The sequence below is a fragment of the Archocentrus centrarchus genome, chromosome 3, assembly GCF_007364275.1.
Source record: "Archocentrus centrarchus isolate MPI-CPG fArcCen1 chromosome 3, fArcCen1, whole genome shotgun sequence".
In the NCBI taxonomy this organism is placed as follows: Eukaryota; Metazoa; Chordata; class Actinopteri; order Cichliformes; family Cichlidae; genus Archocentrus; species Archocentrus centrarchus.
The window spans coordinates 19,036,865-19,057,959 of NC_044348.1; the positions used below are offsets into that span (position 1 = coordinate 19,036,865).

General features: G+C 44.1%; 1 protein-coding gene across 1 annotated transcript in view; it reads right to left on the reverse strand.

Moving 5' to 3' along the window:
• The window catches only part of gse1b (Gse1 coiled-coil protein b), a 162,099-nt gene that overhangs the window by 98,572 nt on the left and 42,432 nt on the right, over window positions 1-21,095 (reverse strand). Inside the window, exon 2 of the mRNA XM_030719498.1 lies at window positions 15,620-15,752. Coding sequence (XP_030575358.1) covers window positions 15,620-15,752 — 133 coding nt within the window. The remainder of the gene's footprint in view (window positions 1-15,619; window positions 15,753-21,095) is intronic.

The following is a 21,095-nucleotide window of genomic DNA, read 5'->3' on the forward strand; positions in this document are numbered from 1 at the left end:
AGTCACGGCAGTCTGATCCTGAGCTGAGCTAACAGGATTAGAGGAGCCAGGGCTAAGAGGGGAGGAGTCCCCCATCTCTGTCTCTCGGGGATCAGAAATGACACTCGGCCTCAGCAGATGCCCTTAGAGCTGCAAAAGACTAACTCCCAATACAGATTCAAAGGTGCGAGTGAGAGAATAACAACAGACCTGCGTAGGCAGCTGCCACCTTGACTCCTCAGAACTGCCAAGTAAACCTTTAAAGTGAAAGAAAAGCTCACACAAATCTTTTTTTCTTCTCTTAACTTTAGTTGCTCCCAGTGGCCAACGGTGAAATACTTTATTTACTCAAAAAAAAAAAAAAACCCAACCCAAAAAACAAAAACAAGTGGTTTTCCACAAGTGGGTATCTAAAGAGAAGCACTTTTTAAAAAAGTTTGAGATACCTTTCAGCTAGGAATTGGTTAAAAGTAATTAAAACCTGCAGAGCTCATTGTGGGTGATTCATGCGTTTGACGAGCTGAAACCAAATCAGACCACTTCAGACCAGTTTACATGTGGCTCTAATGATGGCTGGCTGAATCACATTGGGTTAATGAATTTAGGGAGTCTCTAATCAAATCTGTGTGATCTGGCAACAAGACTGACATACGTGTGTGACTTTTTGATTTTGTATGTGAGCGTGTATTGATAATGTGAGGAAATATACCCATATGGAGCCAGGCAGGGCAGAGAAATTCTGCCTGCATGCTTCTGATACAGAATAAAACGGGATGTCAGGGTTTTCCTAAGGTGTGATAACAAGCATGAAGACATCAAAGTGTGGGAGGAGAGAAAAGTGGGAAGAGGAAGACTGAAAGAAATGAGAGGACTTGTATGCACGTCTATGAGAGTGCGTGCATGCATTCATAATTGCACATCTGGCAACCCAAAGAGCAAGGTTCCACAGTGACCCTATTTAGCTCTCCATAATATACTCACACTCTCATTACCACACAGTGTGTGTGTGTGTGTGTGTGTGTGTGTGTGTGTGTGTGTGTGTGTGCGCGCATGTGTGTGTTATTCTAGCTGCTTCTTCCATTATGCTGTGTTTAAACATGAGAGAGCTCTTTGAGACAAGAGAGAGCTGCGTGACGGGATCAAACAGTCACACATATACACACACACAGCCAAGTACAAATGCGCACACACACACATCAGCGTGCTTATACATACACAATGTGAAATACAGAGCGAGACAGAGACACACACAGAGTCACAAAAATGCAATACACCCCCCACACTTCTCTGATTAATAAAGGTCAATTAGCAATTATAATTTCCATATTTAATCAGTCCCCTGTGGTGTTGCTCTGTGGCCTGAGCTTTGACAACTGGCTCTCTCCCTCTCGCTCTTTCGTTCTCCCTCTCTCTTTCATCTCTGCTGATGCTGCTCTCACTCTACCTCTCCTGCTTCATGTCACGCTCCTGTGCTCTTTCTATCTACGTCATTAACATCTGAGCACGAGCACCCTCCTTTTCCACCTCCGTCTATCCAAGCCCCTCCCTTCTTACCATGTCATCCTTACATCCTCCCATCCCCCCATCTCTCCTTTCTTCCTCGCTTCCCCTTGCTCGCTCTCTCTCTCTTTCTGCATCCTCCCTGTATCCTCCTCCCTCTCTCTCTCTGATGAATGCATCCCCTCATTAATCTTGATGTTTTTCCTCTTGCTGTGTTCTTCCACAGGCCTTCAAACCTCTCGCTAATTGCAATTAATCACTGAGGGAAACAGATGCTGGGAACAAAGGCAACCTGGGGGAGGGGGGGGGGGGGGGGGGGCATGAGTCTGTACATGTGTTTATGTGTGTGTGGCTATCAGCGTGCACATGTGTGTCCACAAATGTGTACAACAGGGCGGAGGTTCAATGAAGCTGTCAGTCAGTGTGCCACACAAAAGTTGGGTATCTACAGGGTGCTGACATCAACCCCGGGCTCTGCGCGCTGAGGGTGTCAGGAAGAGTTTTCATGTTTGCTTAAATGCAGGTGATTTTTGTATGCTGTGCTGTACTTGCCTGGCCCCATCACAGCTCATCACAGCACCAGCCTAACCTCCTCGCTGGCTTTGGCAATGAGAGCTCATGAAAAGATAAAAGCGTCTGTATGAGGACAAGAGGATAGCAAAAAAGGGAGAGAAGCACTATCTTGCATTAGCCATTCAGCTTATAGCTGCTCCATCTACAGTCCAGCTTGCATGATAGATATGTGACAGTTATGTCTGTGTGGAAAGCCATTGTTCATTTTTATTTTAAAAATAAAAATGACTATTAGAGGCCCTACCTATTCCCAACTACTTATTCTGATGTGTAGTAGGATATGGTGATTTTTTTTTCTTCCCTTCTCTCCATGCCTCCTTCAGTTGTCTGTCATAACTGTTCAGCCTTCTGTTTTGAGAATGTGCACAACAGCTCACTGAGAGCGTGCACCATGTTTCAGGGAGAATAAAGCACACACAAATACACAGGTGCACATAAAAACACTATTCGTAACTGTTCAGCTGAATCATGGGGAGGAGAGTGAGGTTTAATGTGTGTGTGTATGTGTGTGTGTGTGTGTGTTCAGATGTAAGGTGGTATTATCCATCACAGTTATCTGCATCACTTATCAGCCACAAGGAGGCTGACAAAAAAAAAAAAAAAACAAGGCTCCTGGAAAACACAGACACACAAAACAAAATGAGGAAAAAATGAAAAGAAACCAGGACTCATATATTCTGCTGGGTACACACGTGTATTGATGCCAGCACGCAAACACCTAACCACTGCAGACTGAAATTACAACTACTTTAATGAAATGTGAACATCGCAAAGACTCATCAAACAATCAGTGGGAGATGCCGTGAGGATCTGCTGTGTTTTAATGCAAGTCTGTTATGCTACAAATCCACTCCAGGATGCAGCAGAATGTCCAACACAAAAGACTTCAGATAACAGACACCTGCTTTTTCTTCTTCCCCATTGCTAGGAGAGGATCACTCTAAGTAGCTTTGAGCCTCTGCATATGGGGCATCAGAGGGACAGTAATGAAATCAAGCTGATCTGATATCTTCTCTTGGAATAACACAATACGGTGACCCCTACATAACCCCGGACACGCACCATCACCCTCCAACTGCAAAATCTTGGTGATAGGCCAAAGAGGGAGCAAGGGGAAAAGGGGGGGAGGGGGGTAAGATGGAGGGAAGGTAAATGAGGTAGCGTAAAGAGTGTAGCGCCTCATAAATTGTTAAAAAGACGTGAAGCAGGTGTTGCATTAATACTCGAGGAGGTGCAGGCATACCCCATGCACCCTTTTCCTCTCATACTCATTCTCTCACACAATCGCAACCAGGCAGGCACTAATCCTAAGAGGTCTCTACTAGAGGGATAAACAGAAAGAGAAAAGTGACAAATGTTATATAAAAATGAACATAATGGGATAATGAAGAATCTTAATGTATACATAAGTGTCAACGAGTCGCAGATAATGACAGCACAGTACACACAGCTCGGCCTAGCACCTCTGTTCTGCAGAAACTTCATCTGTCACTGCTGCTGCCACACTTCAAAGCCCAAAGCATATTGAGCTGTTTTTCATTCCCAGTAAAAAGTAGAGAGGGAGAAGATCTTTACGGAAAGCCTGGAGAAAGCTCTATTAAGTGTCTACTGTTCTTTACCTGACAATCCTATAACTTCAAGAAATGACAAAGCCTACTTCCCCAAACACACCAACCCCCTGCGCACATCAACATAGTCCCCTGACAGTTCCTTCCCAGCAGGCTCCACTCAGCCTTTATTCATTTTTTATACACACCTCCTGTGAGTCTATTGCTAGGCACGCAGCAATCGCTGCGCTTAACCCATTATGCTAGGTAACGCTCCCCGGAACGGTTGCTCCCTCCCCAGGATAAATTATTAACTTCCTCCACGTCCCACCATTTATCACTGAGCCCCATCGAACAGAACAGAAGAACCATTGCTCATATCCATGGCAACAAGGGCCCATTTGTGCAGCAGTTGGATGCTGCTGATGATGAGGGGAGAGATGAGGAAGATGAAGCAAGAAGGCAAATAATACCTGCTTTTATCAAGGTCTCTATTGTAAGCACGCAAGCTTGCTGTTCTTTTTGAGTTGAAAATTCTTTCGTCTCTGCCTCTTTTTTTTCAGCCTCTAAGTGCAGCCCCTTGCCTCTTCCTCTGTGGCTCCTCTCGCCTTATTCACACCACCAGCCCTCTCCTCAAGTCTGAGATGGCAGCAGTATGGGTAATTAGATCAGAGCTTTTCTTTTGTCTCCATGGAGATGAATCATACAGTCGGAGTGACAGTCTGAGCTTTAGCGCTACGCCGTAACCTAATCAGAATGTTTGAACCCCGGCCAGAGTGGCAACATAACCAAATAATACCAAGATGAACCTGCAATGACCTGCATCCCAGCGCACAGCAGGGCACACAGACGGGGTGATGAGCAGGTCTGGTTAAACACACCAGATCACATCCCAGGATGCGTTTGTGTGTGTCAGAGTGTGAGAGTGTGTGTGTGTGTGTGTGTGTGTGTGTGTGTGTGTGTGTGCGTGTGTGTGTGTCCATGAGTGAGTGCCTGAGCTTGAGAGGAGTAGGCCCTCACAGGTGTCCTAATTCATGAGCAATCGCAACTCATGAATAATTAAACACGAAATGCAAATGTGCTCCTTTGATCATTTACATTCATGTCTAACAGCATTAATTAATCAAACAAACCTTTTCTTTTTCCCCAGCGGAATAGAAATTTAAAAAAAAAGAAAAGAAAAAAACACCAGCAGTCAGAGCACAGAAACACTTAAACACATGTAGGCAGACAAGTATACGAAAAAAGAAAACCCACACCGTAAACAAGTTTACTAATCACACCATTTAGCCACATCTAAAGAAACTAAAATTATGTATGTTGAGTATTTCAAATGACTCAATCTTGTACCAGCCACTTGGTTAAGGTGACTCTTATGGTATCTCCTCTAGTAGCTACGCTTGTATGCCAATGCAGTTTGCACAAAAAACACAAAGGAATGTAAGCATAAGCTCTATGGTGAACCACGGCCAGATGTATTGCTGTGATAGTAATGTGTTACTACATCTCATCCACAGATGCAGGTCCTGCGCTGCCTTCTGCTGCAACGTACACACAAGCACAGTCACCAGCAAACTTATACTGCATGCACAAGCTCACACAGCAAGATACAACACAAACAGAAAGAGCATTCAGACTGATTCTCTTGTTAAAAGTGTGACATACTGTTGTCAGTGGTTGGCTCTGATGGATAACCTCACAAGCAAACACAAGTACATTCACAGGGACACACAAACCACAGTTGGCTGATCATGATTTCATAGGCTTTTTGATAAGCCCACTCTGAGAAATGGACCTTATAAACAGCCTCTGTTCAGCTGACCTCTTGTTTATAGCAACAGTATCATACACAGATGAAAAACTCATAAAGAAGCAGATCTGCCTCCCGCCTCTCTCCTATCTGTGCACATCCTGTCTCTCAGATTTTCTCGATTATTGGTCTTCTCCTTTGCTTAACCTCCAGCCTCACCGAACGAACTCCCCTCTTTCGCTTAATAAGCCTGTTTGCATTCAGTGCACAATTTTAAACAAACACACTCTAATACATATGCAGCCAGACTCCTATAACTCTCTACTGGCACCAGTCCCCTCCTGTCACACCCTTCTGTCATCAATTCCTGCTCAGTGACAGAGAGCGGTGCATCTGACTTATGGAGGATATCAATATCTTAGACATAAAATGGAGAAGGGAGGGATGGACACCTCAGGCTTCTTTTAGGATGCCTCGTAAAGCTAAATGATAGTTGAAGGGGATGAGAGACTGAAGGGAAGGTGCTGGGAGGGAGGAAAAGCGAGTGGTGGTTGTTAATGTTATGGCAGGAGAGATATAAATAAGGGAGATAGAGATTTACAGCATGCATGTGACGTTTGAGAGTGAGGTATATTCAGAGTGGTGACGGTAGTATTAACAAGGTTACAAAGGACTGAGAGGTTCACTGAGTGATCACTTGCTGTTTGCATGTGTGTGTAATTGGCGATTTACGTTTGAGCATGGTTGACAATGTGTATTATCCAATGGCTGATCTCACCAAGGGATTTATGTTAACAGCCAGCATTGGAAGTGTCTAACACTGGGCTGTAAATAGCTGTCTGTCTCCAGTGACATTGCCAAAACATCCATAAACCTGTCACCTAGGACAGTTTCAGTCACATTCGACAGGAAGGGCCAGGCAGCCATTAAACTATCAGCTTACACTAAGAAGGCAGGACTGTGCCTGGAAGTGTGCACGATGGAGTTGTGGGGCTTGGGCGGCAGGCATTTGTGAATCTACTAGAGCATTTGAATTATCTGGAGGAAGAGTGTTTTGCAAGGGCAGGGCATTGTGTGCATCTAAATATTCATTATGTAGCTGAAATGGACAAGTTGACACCGGCTGGGGTTCTTTGTGGGGTGTTAACAGATATAGCAAACTAAACCACAGTTAGCCCTTTGACTTGCACAGAAGTGACTGCACAAGCACGTTTGCTGACAAGCACATACACACACACACACACACACACACAGAGGTGCTTCAGAGTGAGGTCAAGGAGATAGTGTTGAACTGAGAAGAGGATCAATAGTGCTCTGAGTGTTTGTGCACCTCTTGCTTTCCTCCCACATTTTCTTTGCTCATTTGCGATCTCGCCACCTCTTCCTCTCCTTTCCTCTTGCTATCTTCATCGTTTTCCACATATACAAAACCGCCACTATAGCACACATGCAGCAGAGCAGCAGCCATTACTGTATCTCATACAGCTGAAATACTTGTTATGCCATCATACGACTGACTGCTATACCATCTCTGCTGTGTTGTATAGCTGTCAGCACTGCATGTGTGAGTCTGGATGTGTCCCGGAGGCTGTGTTCATACTACTGTGGGAGATCTATGGCTGATGACTCCAACTCACTGGCACCCTACTAGCAATAGCCTGGATGTGATAGGCAGATGAAAAGAGAACAAGGCAGTGACAGAACGACAAGCAGAGAAGAGGCAGAGAGAACATGTAAAGGACAAAATGCTTTCTTCCCTAGTTGGGAGCATCTAATTTTTTCTCATTAGGGGAACTCATCTGAGCTCAGAGGATAAAAGGAGGACTGATAGCCGGTATTTCTCTTTCACTCCATCTCTCCTCTTCCTCTTTTTCTCCTACTGTGCACATGCCACCTAATTAATTACACCCTACCATTGCATTGCTACAACAACCACTGCTGGCTAATTAACAGCAAGCCTCAATCATGACCTCACTTCTAGGGTTCTGGATTTGTTTGTGTGTGTGAGGTAGGGAGGTGCAGGAGGAGTACTGTAAATGTGTGATGCACTCGAGGGAGATAGAAAAAAGCAGCAGGCACGGAGGGGGGGGGGGGCTGATTAAAATTTAAGATTGAAAGAAACACATTGATGAAATATAGCTTGCAAGAAGTGGTGAGAAGAGCTTAGTTAAGACAAATGCATTAATGTGAAGACAATTATTTTAATATGACAGATGCTCAAAAGAAGAGAGCAAAGACAGGCCAAGATAGATGGCGCATCTCCTCTCCACTCCCAGCTGGACTTCATCAGCCAGACTGGAGCCAGGGAGGTTGGTGGGGAGTCCCAACTATGGCGCGTTTCACCCCGGATACGTCACTACCAATCCCTCTTGAGCCTGCCTGAGTCTGGCCAGGCCTCGGTGCTGCTACAGCCTGCCAGGCCAGGCTCCTTGGCTCCTACTGGCCCAAACACACTCATACTGATTGTATCAGAGAGGAAAAATAGAGCAAGGCAGAGCCTATGAAAACGCACATCAGCTGTACAAGCTGCAAACCACGTACACTACATATAACATCCCTGTGGTTAAACAGTCTGCAAAAGAGATGCAGAGAGAGATGAGAGAGAGAGAGAGAGAGAGAGAGGCAGCTATAATCTGTTTAGTGTATGTGAATCGATTAGTGTTAGGGTCACATTATTCTTCTCCCACGTCACACACGCAGAGAACTGAAGCCCAGTGGAGCAATCAAGGGTTTAAATGGACTTGTGCACACACATGCATAAACACACACAAACACACACACACAGACACACACACACACACACACACATACACATAACCTGAGTGTCTTCTAAGTAGTTTATGCAGAACATGAGGACATATGGATGGCAAATGAGAGGTGAAAAAAAAGAAAAGAAAATGGGGACTGCACAAATGGGAAAATATAGTTAAATGAAGACTAACCAAAGAGATACAAATGACATGATAATTAAAACCCCCCCCCCCCGAGATTCTAACTAATATTTAGATGTCAACGTGTATCCAGTGATTGTTTTATTAATATTGTTAAAGCCATTTTGAAGAGCCAAGTAGCTGATTATCCTTGTAAACACATCCAGACATGCCTAGTGCTGCTACCAAAAAAAAAGTTTGTGCCTCCACAGGCAAAAGAAAATCCTCATATTACATCATGCACAAAAAAGATCTGTGCAGTTATTTTATCCATGTTGCTTGTTTCATTTTGTTTGACTCTAGGAGTAGTAATAATAGTAATAATAGTAAGAAGGGGTGAAAATGACATTATTTTGTAACATTTTGATAAATATTCCTTCACCAGAAATATGTGGAAAAATAAATAACAAAGTCACATAACCCTTAAATATTTAACTCACTGATAAATTTCTCTTGGGGATTATTATAAGACAAGTGTCCAGTTTTTCTTGTTTTTTATGTACAGAGTTATATAAACATGAAAAAGTGACATCTGTAGAGTGTCACTAAAATGGCATAAATAGAAAATCTAGAGGAGGATAAGAGAGGAAGAAGGAGAGAAAGTGAAACAGAATGTACCAGTAATGGGCCAACAGCAGAGAAGAGAGGCCATGTTCGCTGTCAGCCATTAACATGGCCAGGACTAAATTATTCACTGCACTCTGTCACCTTACACAAGCCTGGGCTAACACAGACTAAAGAGGGCTGTGTGCGTATGTGTGTGCATGTGGGTGTGTGAGAGGGTGCGTGTGAATGAACTGTGGCTGGTAGGAGGTGGTGGAGAAGGATTCCTTTAAAGAAGGGGCTCAGTAATGCCATCCTGTGGCTAGAACAAGAAAGACTATGTACAAGCAATTTCAATTAGAGGGAACACACCTACACAAGCATTCGCAATCGCACACCGGGTCAAGAATACGGCTTTATGGTGCTCTGAAAAACGTGCATGCAAATCGTATACAAGCGCTAACCTTCTGAGGGTACAACAAGCACATGCAAATAGATAAACATACAAGCACAAACACTGCAAGCGAAAACATTAAAAAAAAAAGACATGAAAGAAGAGAGAACTGTTTTGTGTAGAGGAAGCTGATTTCCATATAGCCTGCTGGTTTACTATGGAACAGGAGAGGGTGGTTAAGAAGAGCAGCTGGGCAAACAATGCAACCTCACCTGGAGTCATTTATATGGATTGCTTGTGTGTCTGTGCCCGTTTTTGTGTGTTTGCCTATGTGTGCGTGTTTGTCTTTTTGGTTGTTATGTCGAGAGGGGTGTCTCCTGTTGCTGCTCTTCTTCATCATGCTCCTGAAAGTGCCGTTGGCAAGGAAACCAGAGAGAAAGAGAGAGAGAGTGTGAGACACATGAGAGACAAGTCAAGGAGCACAGTTTCGGGTAAGAGCAAGACAAAATGGGGAACAAAAGGCAGACAAACGAGAGAAGAAAAATGAAAGCAGAAGATCGTGGAAGAGAGTGCTGGTGGTTGTTGGAGGAGCGGGGAGGCAGAAGAAGATAGAGGAGGGAGTTACAGAGGGGAGGCAAAGAGCATGTGACAGTGCGACCCATGCCTCCCACTGACAAGCTTTATTACAATCCCACCTGCCGAGAGACAGCAAAAAGCACTTAGTCTCAGCCAAGATGCCTGACAGTGGAGGACAGTTTGAAGGGAGGGAAAGAGTGAGGGATCGTAGAGTAGAAAGAAAGGAAGGAGAGAGGGTGGAAGTGGAGACAGCGAGGTTGGACGGGAGGAAGGGAAGATTGAAGTCATGGGGTTGTAAAAAGGGTTGGAGAGGGAAGGAGATATAAATAACAGACGGAGGGGAGGCAAAGAAAACATGACAAGAGCACAAAGAAAAGCAAAAGGAAAGAAATTAATTCAATATTGCTCAGTTATTAGATGAGCACCACAGACAAAAATGTGCTTTATTGAAATATTGTCATCTATATAAGCTTGTGCCCAATGTGGATTAATTCCAGCTGTATAGTTTGTTTTGGTGAGGTGTTACATTCTTAGATTTTCTCAATTTTCCCCATGTGTTCTAGATAATGCCGGATGCTACAGTGGCGCAGTGGTTAGTACTGTCAGCTCACAGCAAGAAAGCACTGGGTTCAACTCCATCGGCTGGCTGGGGCTCTTCTGTATGGAGTTTGCATGTTCTCCCTGTGCCTGCATGTGTACTCCAGCTTCCTCCAACAGTCCAAAGATACACATGCTGGGCCTCCACCTCACATCAGGCGGCCTCAATGTATAAATATAACATATCTTAATACATCCATCCATCCATCCATTCGCTTCCGCTTATCCTGGTCAGGGTCGCGGGGGGGCTGGAGCCTATCCCAGCTGTCATAGGGCGAGAGGCAGGGTACACCCCGAACAGGTCGCCAGCCTGTCACTGGGCCAACACAGAAAGACGAACAACCTTTCACACTCACATTCACACCTATGGGCAATTTAGAGTAGCCAATTAACCTAACCCCAGTAAGTGCATGTCTTTGGAATGTGGGAGGAAACCGGAGTACCCGGAGGAAACCCACGCAAGCACGGGGAGAACATGCAAACTCCACACAGAGAGAGGGTGAGGCCTGGGCCAAGGTGGAATCGAACCCAGGCCTTCCAGATGGTATTCTATCTGTGAGGCAACAGCGCTAACCACTGCGCCACCGTGCTGCCCATATCTTAATACATTCAAACATTTTTTTTTTCTCTAAAGTCCAAAAAAACAGAATCCTTTGGACCACACTGCAGAAAATTGACAAGCAGTACTGGCAAAAGTTTTAGGTACTAAAAGCTCAAATACAGCACTTTCAAATATTGTGACAATTTGATTTTGTTTTGGGATAAAAATCAGTAATAACTTTCACCATGTTGTAATTCTGCACCTCTGTGCTCAGGCTTTAGAAAATCTAGACCATGAAGGTAGTCTTTGGCCCATCACCGGTCATTTAAGACAAGCTGTGGTGAGTGGTACAAAGTAGAATATAGAGAGAAAATGTCTGTACAAGAAATAAGTTGTGGTGGCAAGATGGGTTAAGCAGGGGACTTGCACCTTGGAAAGCAGGTGTTGAATCCCTTGTGAAGCCAAAAGTTAGCAGTGCCTATCTGGTGGGTGGCGCTTACGAAAAGAGAGAGGGAGAGGAGAGAGCTGCAGAGGAGGGAATACTGGAAACAAGCTCGCTGCAGGAGTAGTTGCTGAAGACAGTGTGTTATCACTCTTTACTGTATGTTTGGGGTCATTGTCATGCTGCAGCCAAATATCCACCCAAGAATAACAACACATTCTGAGATACGGTCATCATTTAGTGCACCAGCTCACATCTATTAGTGCTCCAGACTGCTGATGTATCTGCTGATGAGCTATGGCCAAGTAATGATGTGCTCCGCTGACTGTGAATCTATAGGTCTCTTCCTAAGTCTACACTTTCAGGCTCCCAGGCTCTGGTTGGAAAACCACAGTCACTAAATCAAACCCATCCGGAGGCAAGACGAGAGAAAGTGAGAGAGCGATGGAGAGAGAGAGAGAGACAGTGAATTGGAGGGGGGGGGGGGGGGGGGTTAACGGCCTGTTTCTCCGCCTTTCAGGGAGAGGAATGTGTTGGAAAGGGTACAAATCAACCAGGAGTGACTGCACAATAAGGTCAGTGTGACCAGAGGAGAATCCTGACACAAATGCTCGACTTGCACTTATACACGCACAGGAGCAAACACATTAAACACACAAATGCAAACACAGTGAGTGATTGAGTCGGGGCATAAGCTCATGCCCACCCTGCGAGTGGCTAATAACCATGGCATAGTGCCAAACCCACTGTCTCCTCACTAATTCCCCCATGCACGCCAGGACTGGCGCCACACACTGCAGAACAGAGTTCTGCTTCTCAAAAGTTCTATGATCATTACATTACTGAATTACTCAGATAGATGAATGAAAAAACAGCCACACACGCCATCCAGTTTGTTAGGCCCCTGAAGAAAAGATAATGAAACAAACAATGAAAACACTGTGAATTAATATTTGTTTATTGAGACTGCCTGCTTTCACTTAACATGCACACACGCGCACACACACGCACACACCTCAATGCCCACTCTGATGGGCTGGAAAAAGAGGGCAGTGAAGTGGCACTTTGCCAAGTGTGTTGCTGCCAAGAGACTCAGTATACCCCAGTCTCCAGTGGCATTTTAATCTCACACACACACACACACACACACACACACACACACACACACACACACACACACACACACACACACACACACCCATCTGCTGTGCTTCATAGAAGCAGTGGCAAGCTTGTCACTGTCATTTGAAGTTATCCCACCCTCCCATCCCTACCAAGGGGGACACAAAAGAAAAGAAGAAAAGAAAGGGAGCAGAAGAGGAGGGGGAGCAAGCAGTGGCATTCCTCCCCATGCTTCCTCTGTCACCCTCCAGTCGTTCTCAATAAGCACATTCCTTGCCACCACATCTTCAGCTCACCATCCTCTCCTTCCCCACCCCTCAGCACGTCACTCCCGTAACCTCTTTGCTCTCTTATTCCTTGCACTGCTCCTTACATACACATGTTGCTCTGTTCTCTGGACAAAAGATACAGGAAAGTACAGCTGTAATCATCCTCTCACCATTCACCCTGCTGTCTTCACTAACACTCTTGATGTGGCATGTTAACCAGAAGCAACAGCTAAGACTCTCACAGACTTTCCAAGCAGATACAAGTGACCAAAGCCTGTACCCACCCTCTCTGCCCTAACCAGCACCCACACCCCACCTTCAGGGGTGTTCCATGCGCCCACTGTGGGTAATTGTAATTGTATTGAACTGGCCAGAAGCCAAGTGCACTCGACTGCCAAGTCTGCCAAGTCCAGCTGTGCTGTTTCAATCAAAACACACTCACAGCTCATCTCATGGCAATCACACCATCAGCATGTGTAATTCACTTGTCAGAATATACATATGTATATGCACACACAAAACAGGAATGTATATATTTCCGAATGGATTTGCTCAATATGAAAAGGACAGAAGGTGGCTCTAACAGAGCAGAGTAAAGGCTGACAAAGGCCAAAGTCAAACAAGATATGAGAGTGAAAAATGCTGCAATAGTTGAGACAAAGAAGAGAACAGCACCATAAATTCCCTTGCCATGCATTCTTGCTTTTATATAGCTTATATAAGTCCTATGTGCCACTCCCTCCATTAGATATCTGTGCAGTTAGTGTAGCAGGGGGTTTACCTTTGTCCTTCCTCACTAATATTGATGTATTGACTGCATAGTTGTTTTGAGCTGGTTATGTTTGGGCATTTTAAATGAGAACTGGTTCATTCTGAAACATTTCTGATACGATGCGACCCAGCAGAGAGGGCAGAATGCAGCGGACAGTAAGAACTCTCTCAAATCATCAGTCTATGGCTGTAGCCTCACTTTGGTTGCTGCATGGGGACGTTTAATGATTGAAACCCTACAGTCTTGTGATCACGACCGACTGTGTACCTTTTTACTTTATTCTGTGTGAACACAGCAAGCGTGTCTTGTGTCACGTTTCTAGCCTGAGAGGAGGAAATGGGCCGTGTCATGTCAGCGCGAGCTGCAGCGCAACACGCATGATGAAGAGCACTTAAATAACTCATGAAAACCCCGTTCTCATCCCACAGTAGACCACAGGGAGGATCATTCAGTGTAACATGTGTGTGTCTGTGGATGTGCGGTGCCCCCCTTTTGTCATGACTGTTTAACCAAGCGCCTTTGTGGCTGTGCTACAGTGTCTGTGCGTTTAGTTAGAAAGAGAGCTTTAGATGAGTGTCCATGAACGACAACAGTGCACTCACGGTTAAACAGAAATAACCTTAGAAAAAAAAAAGAGAAAAGAGGCACAGCCACAGGCCTGAGCAGGAAAGAGCAAAAGGGACAGAGCGATGAAGAAGGCAACGGCGAAAAAAGGGGGAAGAGATAAGAAACGTAGAAAATGGTGATGTTTATTAGTGTAAACATTTCCATAAATAAAAGAGAGATGAAAAAAAAGGAACATAAATCCAGTTAAAAGGCACTCTGATGAGAGGAGACACCCGGCACTTTCCACATAAACACAGTGAACTCCAAACCCCACTGTTGTGATGGCCTCCCTCAGGATATATATTCACAATTTTTTTTTTTTTTTTTGTGGCTGTGCCTGCTTCATCATAACATCTTCAACCTCATTTTCCAGCATTACTTCAGCAGTCCCATCCTCTTAACCCTCAGGTCAAGCACCACTTCCACGCAGTATAAAAGAGATGTGAACTGATGCAAACCCAATATTCTATTTTTCTCCGATGTGTTAAAAATGTATTTGATTAGTCTATCCTAGAGTGAAATTTCACATTAATAATAAAAATCGGTATAAAACAAAAAACTAGAGTGAGATATGGAGGACAAACACGTGAGTGCGTCTTTGTGGAGTCTGTGTGTAAACACTGAAGATGAATGTTTGAGTCCTTGTGCTTACTTTTTGTGGGTGGATTGGCTTTGTAGGTTTGCGTTACTGGTGATTAAGAGCAGCTGCTATTAAACAATGCAGTCAAAGGATGGTGAAGAGAGACGACTCCTGTGACATTTTCAAAACAAAGTGCAGGCAAATCTTTTTCATATCCTGTAATCTCACTCGGCAGCATGTGGTTGACAAGTTGAGCCGTATTGTTGGTATACAGATGAGGTGGAATATGGTTGAGGAGTTAAAAAAATAGACATAAATGTAAGAGGACATGGCAGCACAAGCATGGAAAAAGACAGTCAAAAGTAATTTTTGTCACTTTTCGGTTAGAGTGTCAGAACTGCCTCAGACCTCATCTCATTCACTCCGGGGGTCTCACCACTTCCTGTGTTGCTACATAGCAGGGTCAGGCGGATACCTCACACAGGAAAAAGTAAGCACAGATAAGCTGCTTACCGAGTAAAGAGTAACATATTCCGAGGATGTGGTTCATTCTAGTCGTAGAGTGTTTACTACTGAATGCTCTGAGTGCCAGTCTCTGGCCACAGGAAACACACAGAGACAGCAACAACAAATGCAATATTAAACATTTCAATCAAAGGAAATTCAATTGCACTGGTCTACAGTGTTGTAAATGCTGTAAAATCACAGTAGTGTTAAATGAAATGCTTTTGATCATAGATCCATGTTGCATAAAAGACAAAAAAAAAAAAAAAAAAAAAGGGCGTCACTGTTTTAAGCAAAACAGAAAAACAACAAACAGAAGCAACAGCGATGAAGATAGGGAAGAGGGATGCATAAAACTGATGGAACAACTGGAGTTTGGGAATGCGATACTCACTGGAAAGTTGGTAGTCTGCTTTCTCTGCCTCCAAGATCCGAGGAGGAGTGTGGTCGCCTGCAGGCTGTGAAGGCCCCGAACGTGAATCCACTTCCTTACTGGCTCCTGCTGCACCTTCATTCACAGCACTAGCCTGAAAGATAGGAAGACTGTTAGGGTACAAGTTTATTAAGTTAGTGAAGTCTAAGTATATTTCCTACAATAGCTGTCAACAACAACTCAGTATAAAGATCCTGATCCTGCTAAAGGCCTAATATGAGAAGTGCCATGGAAATGCTTGCAGAGCATGCATGTTCTCCCTGTACCAGGGCTAAAGCAGATTTATTGGCATTATAATAAACTCTTAACAATAAAAAGAGACTGATGGTGCAAATATAGCAATTAACTGCAGATCTATTTTGACACTGCAAACATTTTTAGCTGCTGTCACAGCACTCATATTTCTGCTATAAAAAGACAACAACTGAAGGGGATGCAGCTCTGGGTGAAGAAATGTCCCTTCCCTGAAGTGACAGAGCTACAAAACAGAGAGACAGACAGACAGAATCAAAGAGCGAGACAGAGAAAGACTTTTCCTGACAGACCAAGTCTGTTTGTATGTGCTCTACTCTGCCCCCTTCCACAGCTGAAAGAGGAAAGATGGATGAGACATCAGGAGAGAGACAAGCTGACCATGAAAAGCAGTGGGAGAAGCAGAGGGTGGCTGTCAGCGAGGTGAGAGAGAAGAGTGGGGAAGACTTAAAAAAAAAAAACAAAAAAAAAAACGCTGTGATGGCTCCCTCCATTGACGAGTAGCAGAGAGACAGGCAGGGGAGGTGCAGCACATCTTAAGACAAAAAGGCACCCTGGGCTTATGAAATATACATAGCTCTCAGCTGGAGACAGAGACACAGAGCGACAGAGCAGAGGAGGGCCCTGAAGACTGACGAGACTCCACTACCCCTCCTAAACACACACTGCTAAAAATAAAATACACAGACACATTCCTAATGACTTCTCATGAGGAGCCGGAGGGTGGGGGTGCGGGGTGGGTATTTAGAGTTTTTTCTTTTTTTTTTTTTTTTTTTTTAGCATGTGCACCTGAATGCATGTGTTCACACACATTTGTTGACTTTGGTGAACATCAAGGTGCATCAGTGCTTCCTCCTACAGTTACAGGTTGAGTGGGCAAAACCAAAACAGTAAATATGACACAACAAACTGACAAGTGTTTTGGCAGTTGGCCTGTATGTAAATGACCTTACTGGCCAGGATTTTTTTTTTTTTTTATGTTGGGAGTTTGTTTCAACTGCCTCTCTCCAACTTGCCCATAAGCCACCTTTTCAGGCCCAAACAGCTGTCTGTCCCACACCAGCAGTTAAAAACCACTTAAACAGAACTCACTTAACAATATACTCACTCTTTATTCAAGCCAACAATCCACCTCTCCCACGCACTTTCAGTAATGGCTATGCCACCGAGGTATTGGGATTCTCATGCGGTTATATTTGTGTGTGCCTGTGTAACCAGGAAGAATGTATTTTCACTTTATTGAGTTTCCCTCCATGTATTAGTCTCATCATCAGGCATGTTGGGTGTGCTTTAAGACTCTACACACCTTAAAAGTAAGGTGTTAGGGAGGGGGGGGGGGGGGGGGGGGGGGGGGGGGGGGCCTTGCAGGCAAATAGTCATGTCTGAGCCCGAGGATTAACTCTACTCCAGACAACAAACACAACAAACATGCCATGTGTTTCCTAACCTTTTCCGTTCCTCACTCTCTTTTTCTTTCTTTGTTTAAAAGGCACAGGTAAGACGCTTGTTTATGAACTCCCTACAGTGGACATAAAGCTAAAAAATAAAAGAAAGGAGGAGGACATAGAGAGGGAGCTAACAGGCCATGAACTCTCATATCAAGTCAAGGACATGAGCCTATAGTATTGAATTACTCAGATATTGTTTATTTTAAATAATGTAGCAATTTATGGCTTATTCTAAATCAGTTTAATGCATTGGCATGCTAATATTTGCTAATATGCATTAACTACAAAGTGCAGTTAAGGCTAAATAAATTTTTGTGATGCATGTCTTTGTTTGCTGCCAAGGTTTCACCCAAATTGATAAACTTCCAAGTTTAGCACCAAATGTAAAAGTAAGGGAAATGACAAAGTTAGTGCAATTCCTCCTGATGACCTAACATCCAACCAAATATTGTTAAGCTGTTTTACAAAAAATAGCAGTCACCAAAAACAGAAAATCAGTATCATAAATTTATGCTGCATAGCTAAAACTAAGAAGAAAAAAAAAAGCCAACATGAATAAAACTTAATTCTATATTATTACTTTTTTATTTAAAGAAATGTGCCTGAGCGTGCATGCACGCTCATGTTGACATATGCCTTCTGAATAGACCAGAAATAGACTGGGGCCATTTAAGATGCAGAGCAGGAGTCAGGAGGTGAAATGAGAAAGATCTACAGAGGTAGTACTAATTGAGGTTAATTCCAGAGTTCAGCATTAGCTCTCTAATCGGTAAAGAGGGTGTTAGTAATGGATGATGTCACAAGACACGGAGAGAGCCTGCCAGCACAAATCACACAGCAGTGTGAAGTATTGCATGCCCTCAAAGGATCACAAGACATTAGTAGCTGAGAGCAGATCTTGATAGGAGGCTACAGATAAACAATCCAGAGGGCCTGTTGGCTTACATGTAGGAAAGCGTGCATGCTCGTGTGCCTCCATGACTCTCTTAAACAAAAAGACTTTTCAGTCAAGAGAGTCACAACCTCCCTAGTTATCTGCCTGCCTCAACCTACATATCACCTGTCAGGTTCTAAACAGTGTTGACAACCTCTTGCACACATGCACTCACCCCGTTCTAGAGTCAGTATCACTTCTTATAAGTGACGCACAGGGAGTGATGGGGCAAAGCAAATGCACATCACTCAAAAGCACATTTAGCCTTTGATAATTACTCTCTGTCTCTCTCTTGCACACTCATTGCGACCTAACCCGGGCCTCTTCAGCGAGAAGCACTTTCATCACGTCCACACCATCAATACTTAAACCCTGCACAACATCTGCAGTTCAGCACCTTCCAGATTCATTAAGGAGGAGGGCTGAGGGAACCAAAAGGATACGTCAATAGGCAGAGCTGCTGGGTGCACATTTGTGTGTGTGCGTGCGTGCGTGTGTGTGTGTGTGTCACCAGGGTGCAGGGCTATCCTTAAACACTGCTGACAGTCCAGACAGGAAATACACTTGAGGATGTCAATAAGTTAGTCAGCGGGGATGACGAGAGATCAATACTAACACAGGATGATGTCAGTGACCGCAGATGAGATCACCTGAGGCACCAGGTATAAGGGTCTACATATAAGGGGGTTTGATATATAATTAATGATATTATCACACAGTACGGGGAAGAGAGACAATGTATGACCAGAATTTGTTTTTAATTAGTCATACTTTTCAATGCTTTTCTACAAATAGATACAGAAAACGAGTACACACTTCTGAAAGACTTTCAAGCAATAAAAAATAAAATAGAAAAAAATATATAAAACAGAAAAATATAATTCCATTTATTGTCTTTATTACCCTGGCATTATCAGTTAAATCATAATCGTGTTGAATTGTTTAACTTTGGAGAGTAAAGCAAATATTTTTTTTCATATGAAAATGCCACAGATTTAAGCTTCAACATCTTTGGGAATAAACACCTTAAGCAGCATAAAGCGATTCTCCCTTGAGATTTGTGAAAATGATGAGATGACGCTGATTTCCCCCACAGGACACCACTGCCTTATATCACATTGCCTTCCTTGCCATGGCGTTTGCTGTGAGTGCCTGTGTGTGCGTGCACTCTCCGGTCGATGTGAGTTTGCGTGTGTTCTCAGCTCTACTGACATTTCCTCAAACGTGGTTGACATTTCCAGGGGATTTGAAGACTTGATCCCTTCTGTGTTTGAAGAGCTGTGTGCTGCCCTCCTCACAGCACTGAGGGAAACGCTGCAGCAGAGCCAGCAGCATGCCCTGCCTTCGGGGCTTTAGTCTACAGCATTTGGAGCAGCCCATCCTCATTCACCCGTAGTGTGATCAGGAAAAGACCTGCACTATACATTGCCTGCCTTTTAGAGATGACTGGTTCACTGCTTGGTCTTTTCCTTAGTCTTGCTGTTTTCCCCTGAGGTGTGGAGTGTTTCTGCTTTTCTCAACTGAGGCAGAAAAGCTATAACCAAAAGATATGAGAGAAGAAAGTAGAGATAGTGTGGGAGGGAGTGAGAGGGAGAGAAAACAAGAATGTGTGATGGAGAGAGGGAGAGATCCGTTTCTCGTGCTACAGGCTGGTTAGTGGAGCGAACTGACACAGACTGACATCTCTCTTCCACGGAGACTGAGTTAAAAAGAGCTTGGCTACTCTTTGTCCATTATTCTCTCTCCATCTTCAGCTTCCCTACTTCTTACTCTTTGAGCTGTCCAACTCTCTCTCTCTCTCTCCTTCTCTCTCTGACCACCCTGAGGCTCCCATGTCTTGCTTTTTCTGCCTGGATGGACTGTGCAGCAGTCCTGTCCTAGCCTGGGGCTCAAATTACACCCTACCACCCTGTGTTAGCCTCACATGCACATACACATGCGTATGTACACACACAAAACACACAGGAGTCCATACGGTAGCCATGAGGAGGCCCAGGGCCCAAACACAGGTCAGGCTTGGGTCAGTCAAGGGCAGAAGGACAGGAAACCCAAACAAAGCAAGCCTCACACTAAGTAAAAATAAATTCATGTTAGAGAGAGAGTGTGTGTGTGTGTGTGTTTAAATACTAGTACAAATATTAACCTTGTGGCATATTGGAAAATCTGCCTACCATTCAAAAAACTGTGAAATGAGAAGACAGTTAACCGTATGCCTTGCACAGCGAGTTCAAAGTCATCCTTTAACTACCACAAAAACTGATGCTAGGTATGATCTTGGTCTCTTTCCCTCAGCAAGCAATTGCAATTGCTCCTTCCGCATCAACACTGTCCCTTCAATCAACTCCTGTAAGTGTGTTGCACACATGAAATAAAGTAGCTTCCCAGCAATACAGGATACTGTAAGTCAGTGGATCTGTGTGTGTTGATCTGACCTCACTATCTTCCTGCCCTTCAAATGTCAGTGATGTCATGGTTGTAAAAGATGTGTATCCTGATGGAGAGCGGAAGGAAAGCGCATCACTCTGTCACTTCCTGGGTCTGTTTGTCCCGGGGAGCAGGATGCAGGGGTACAAATGACTCAGAAACAACATGATACTTTATTGACCCCCACCCATAGGGTACACAGTATCACCCCCTCCAAGGCAAGTCGCACTACACAGACTATGAGCGGGGAAGCATTCAGATTTAATACTGCATATATGGTGCAGATATGAGCATGTGTAGTGTATTTTCCTCCAGCCTGTGTTATCCTTTGCAGTTTCTCTTCAAAATTCAAAGTCAAAGTTACAGTATCACACTTCTA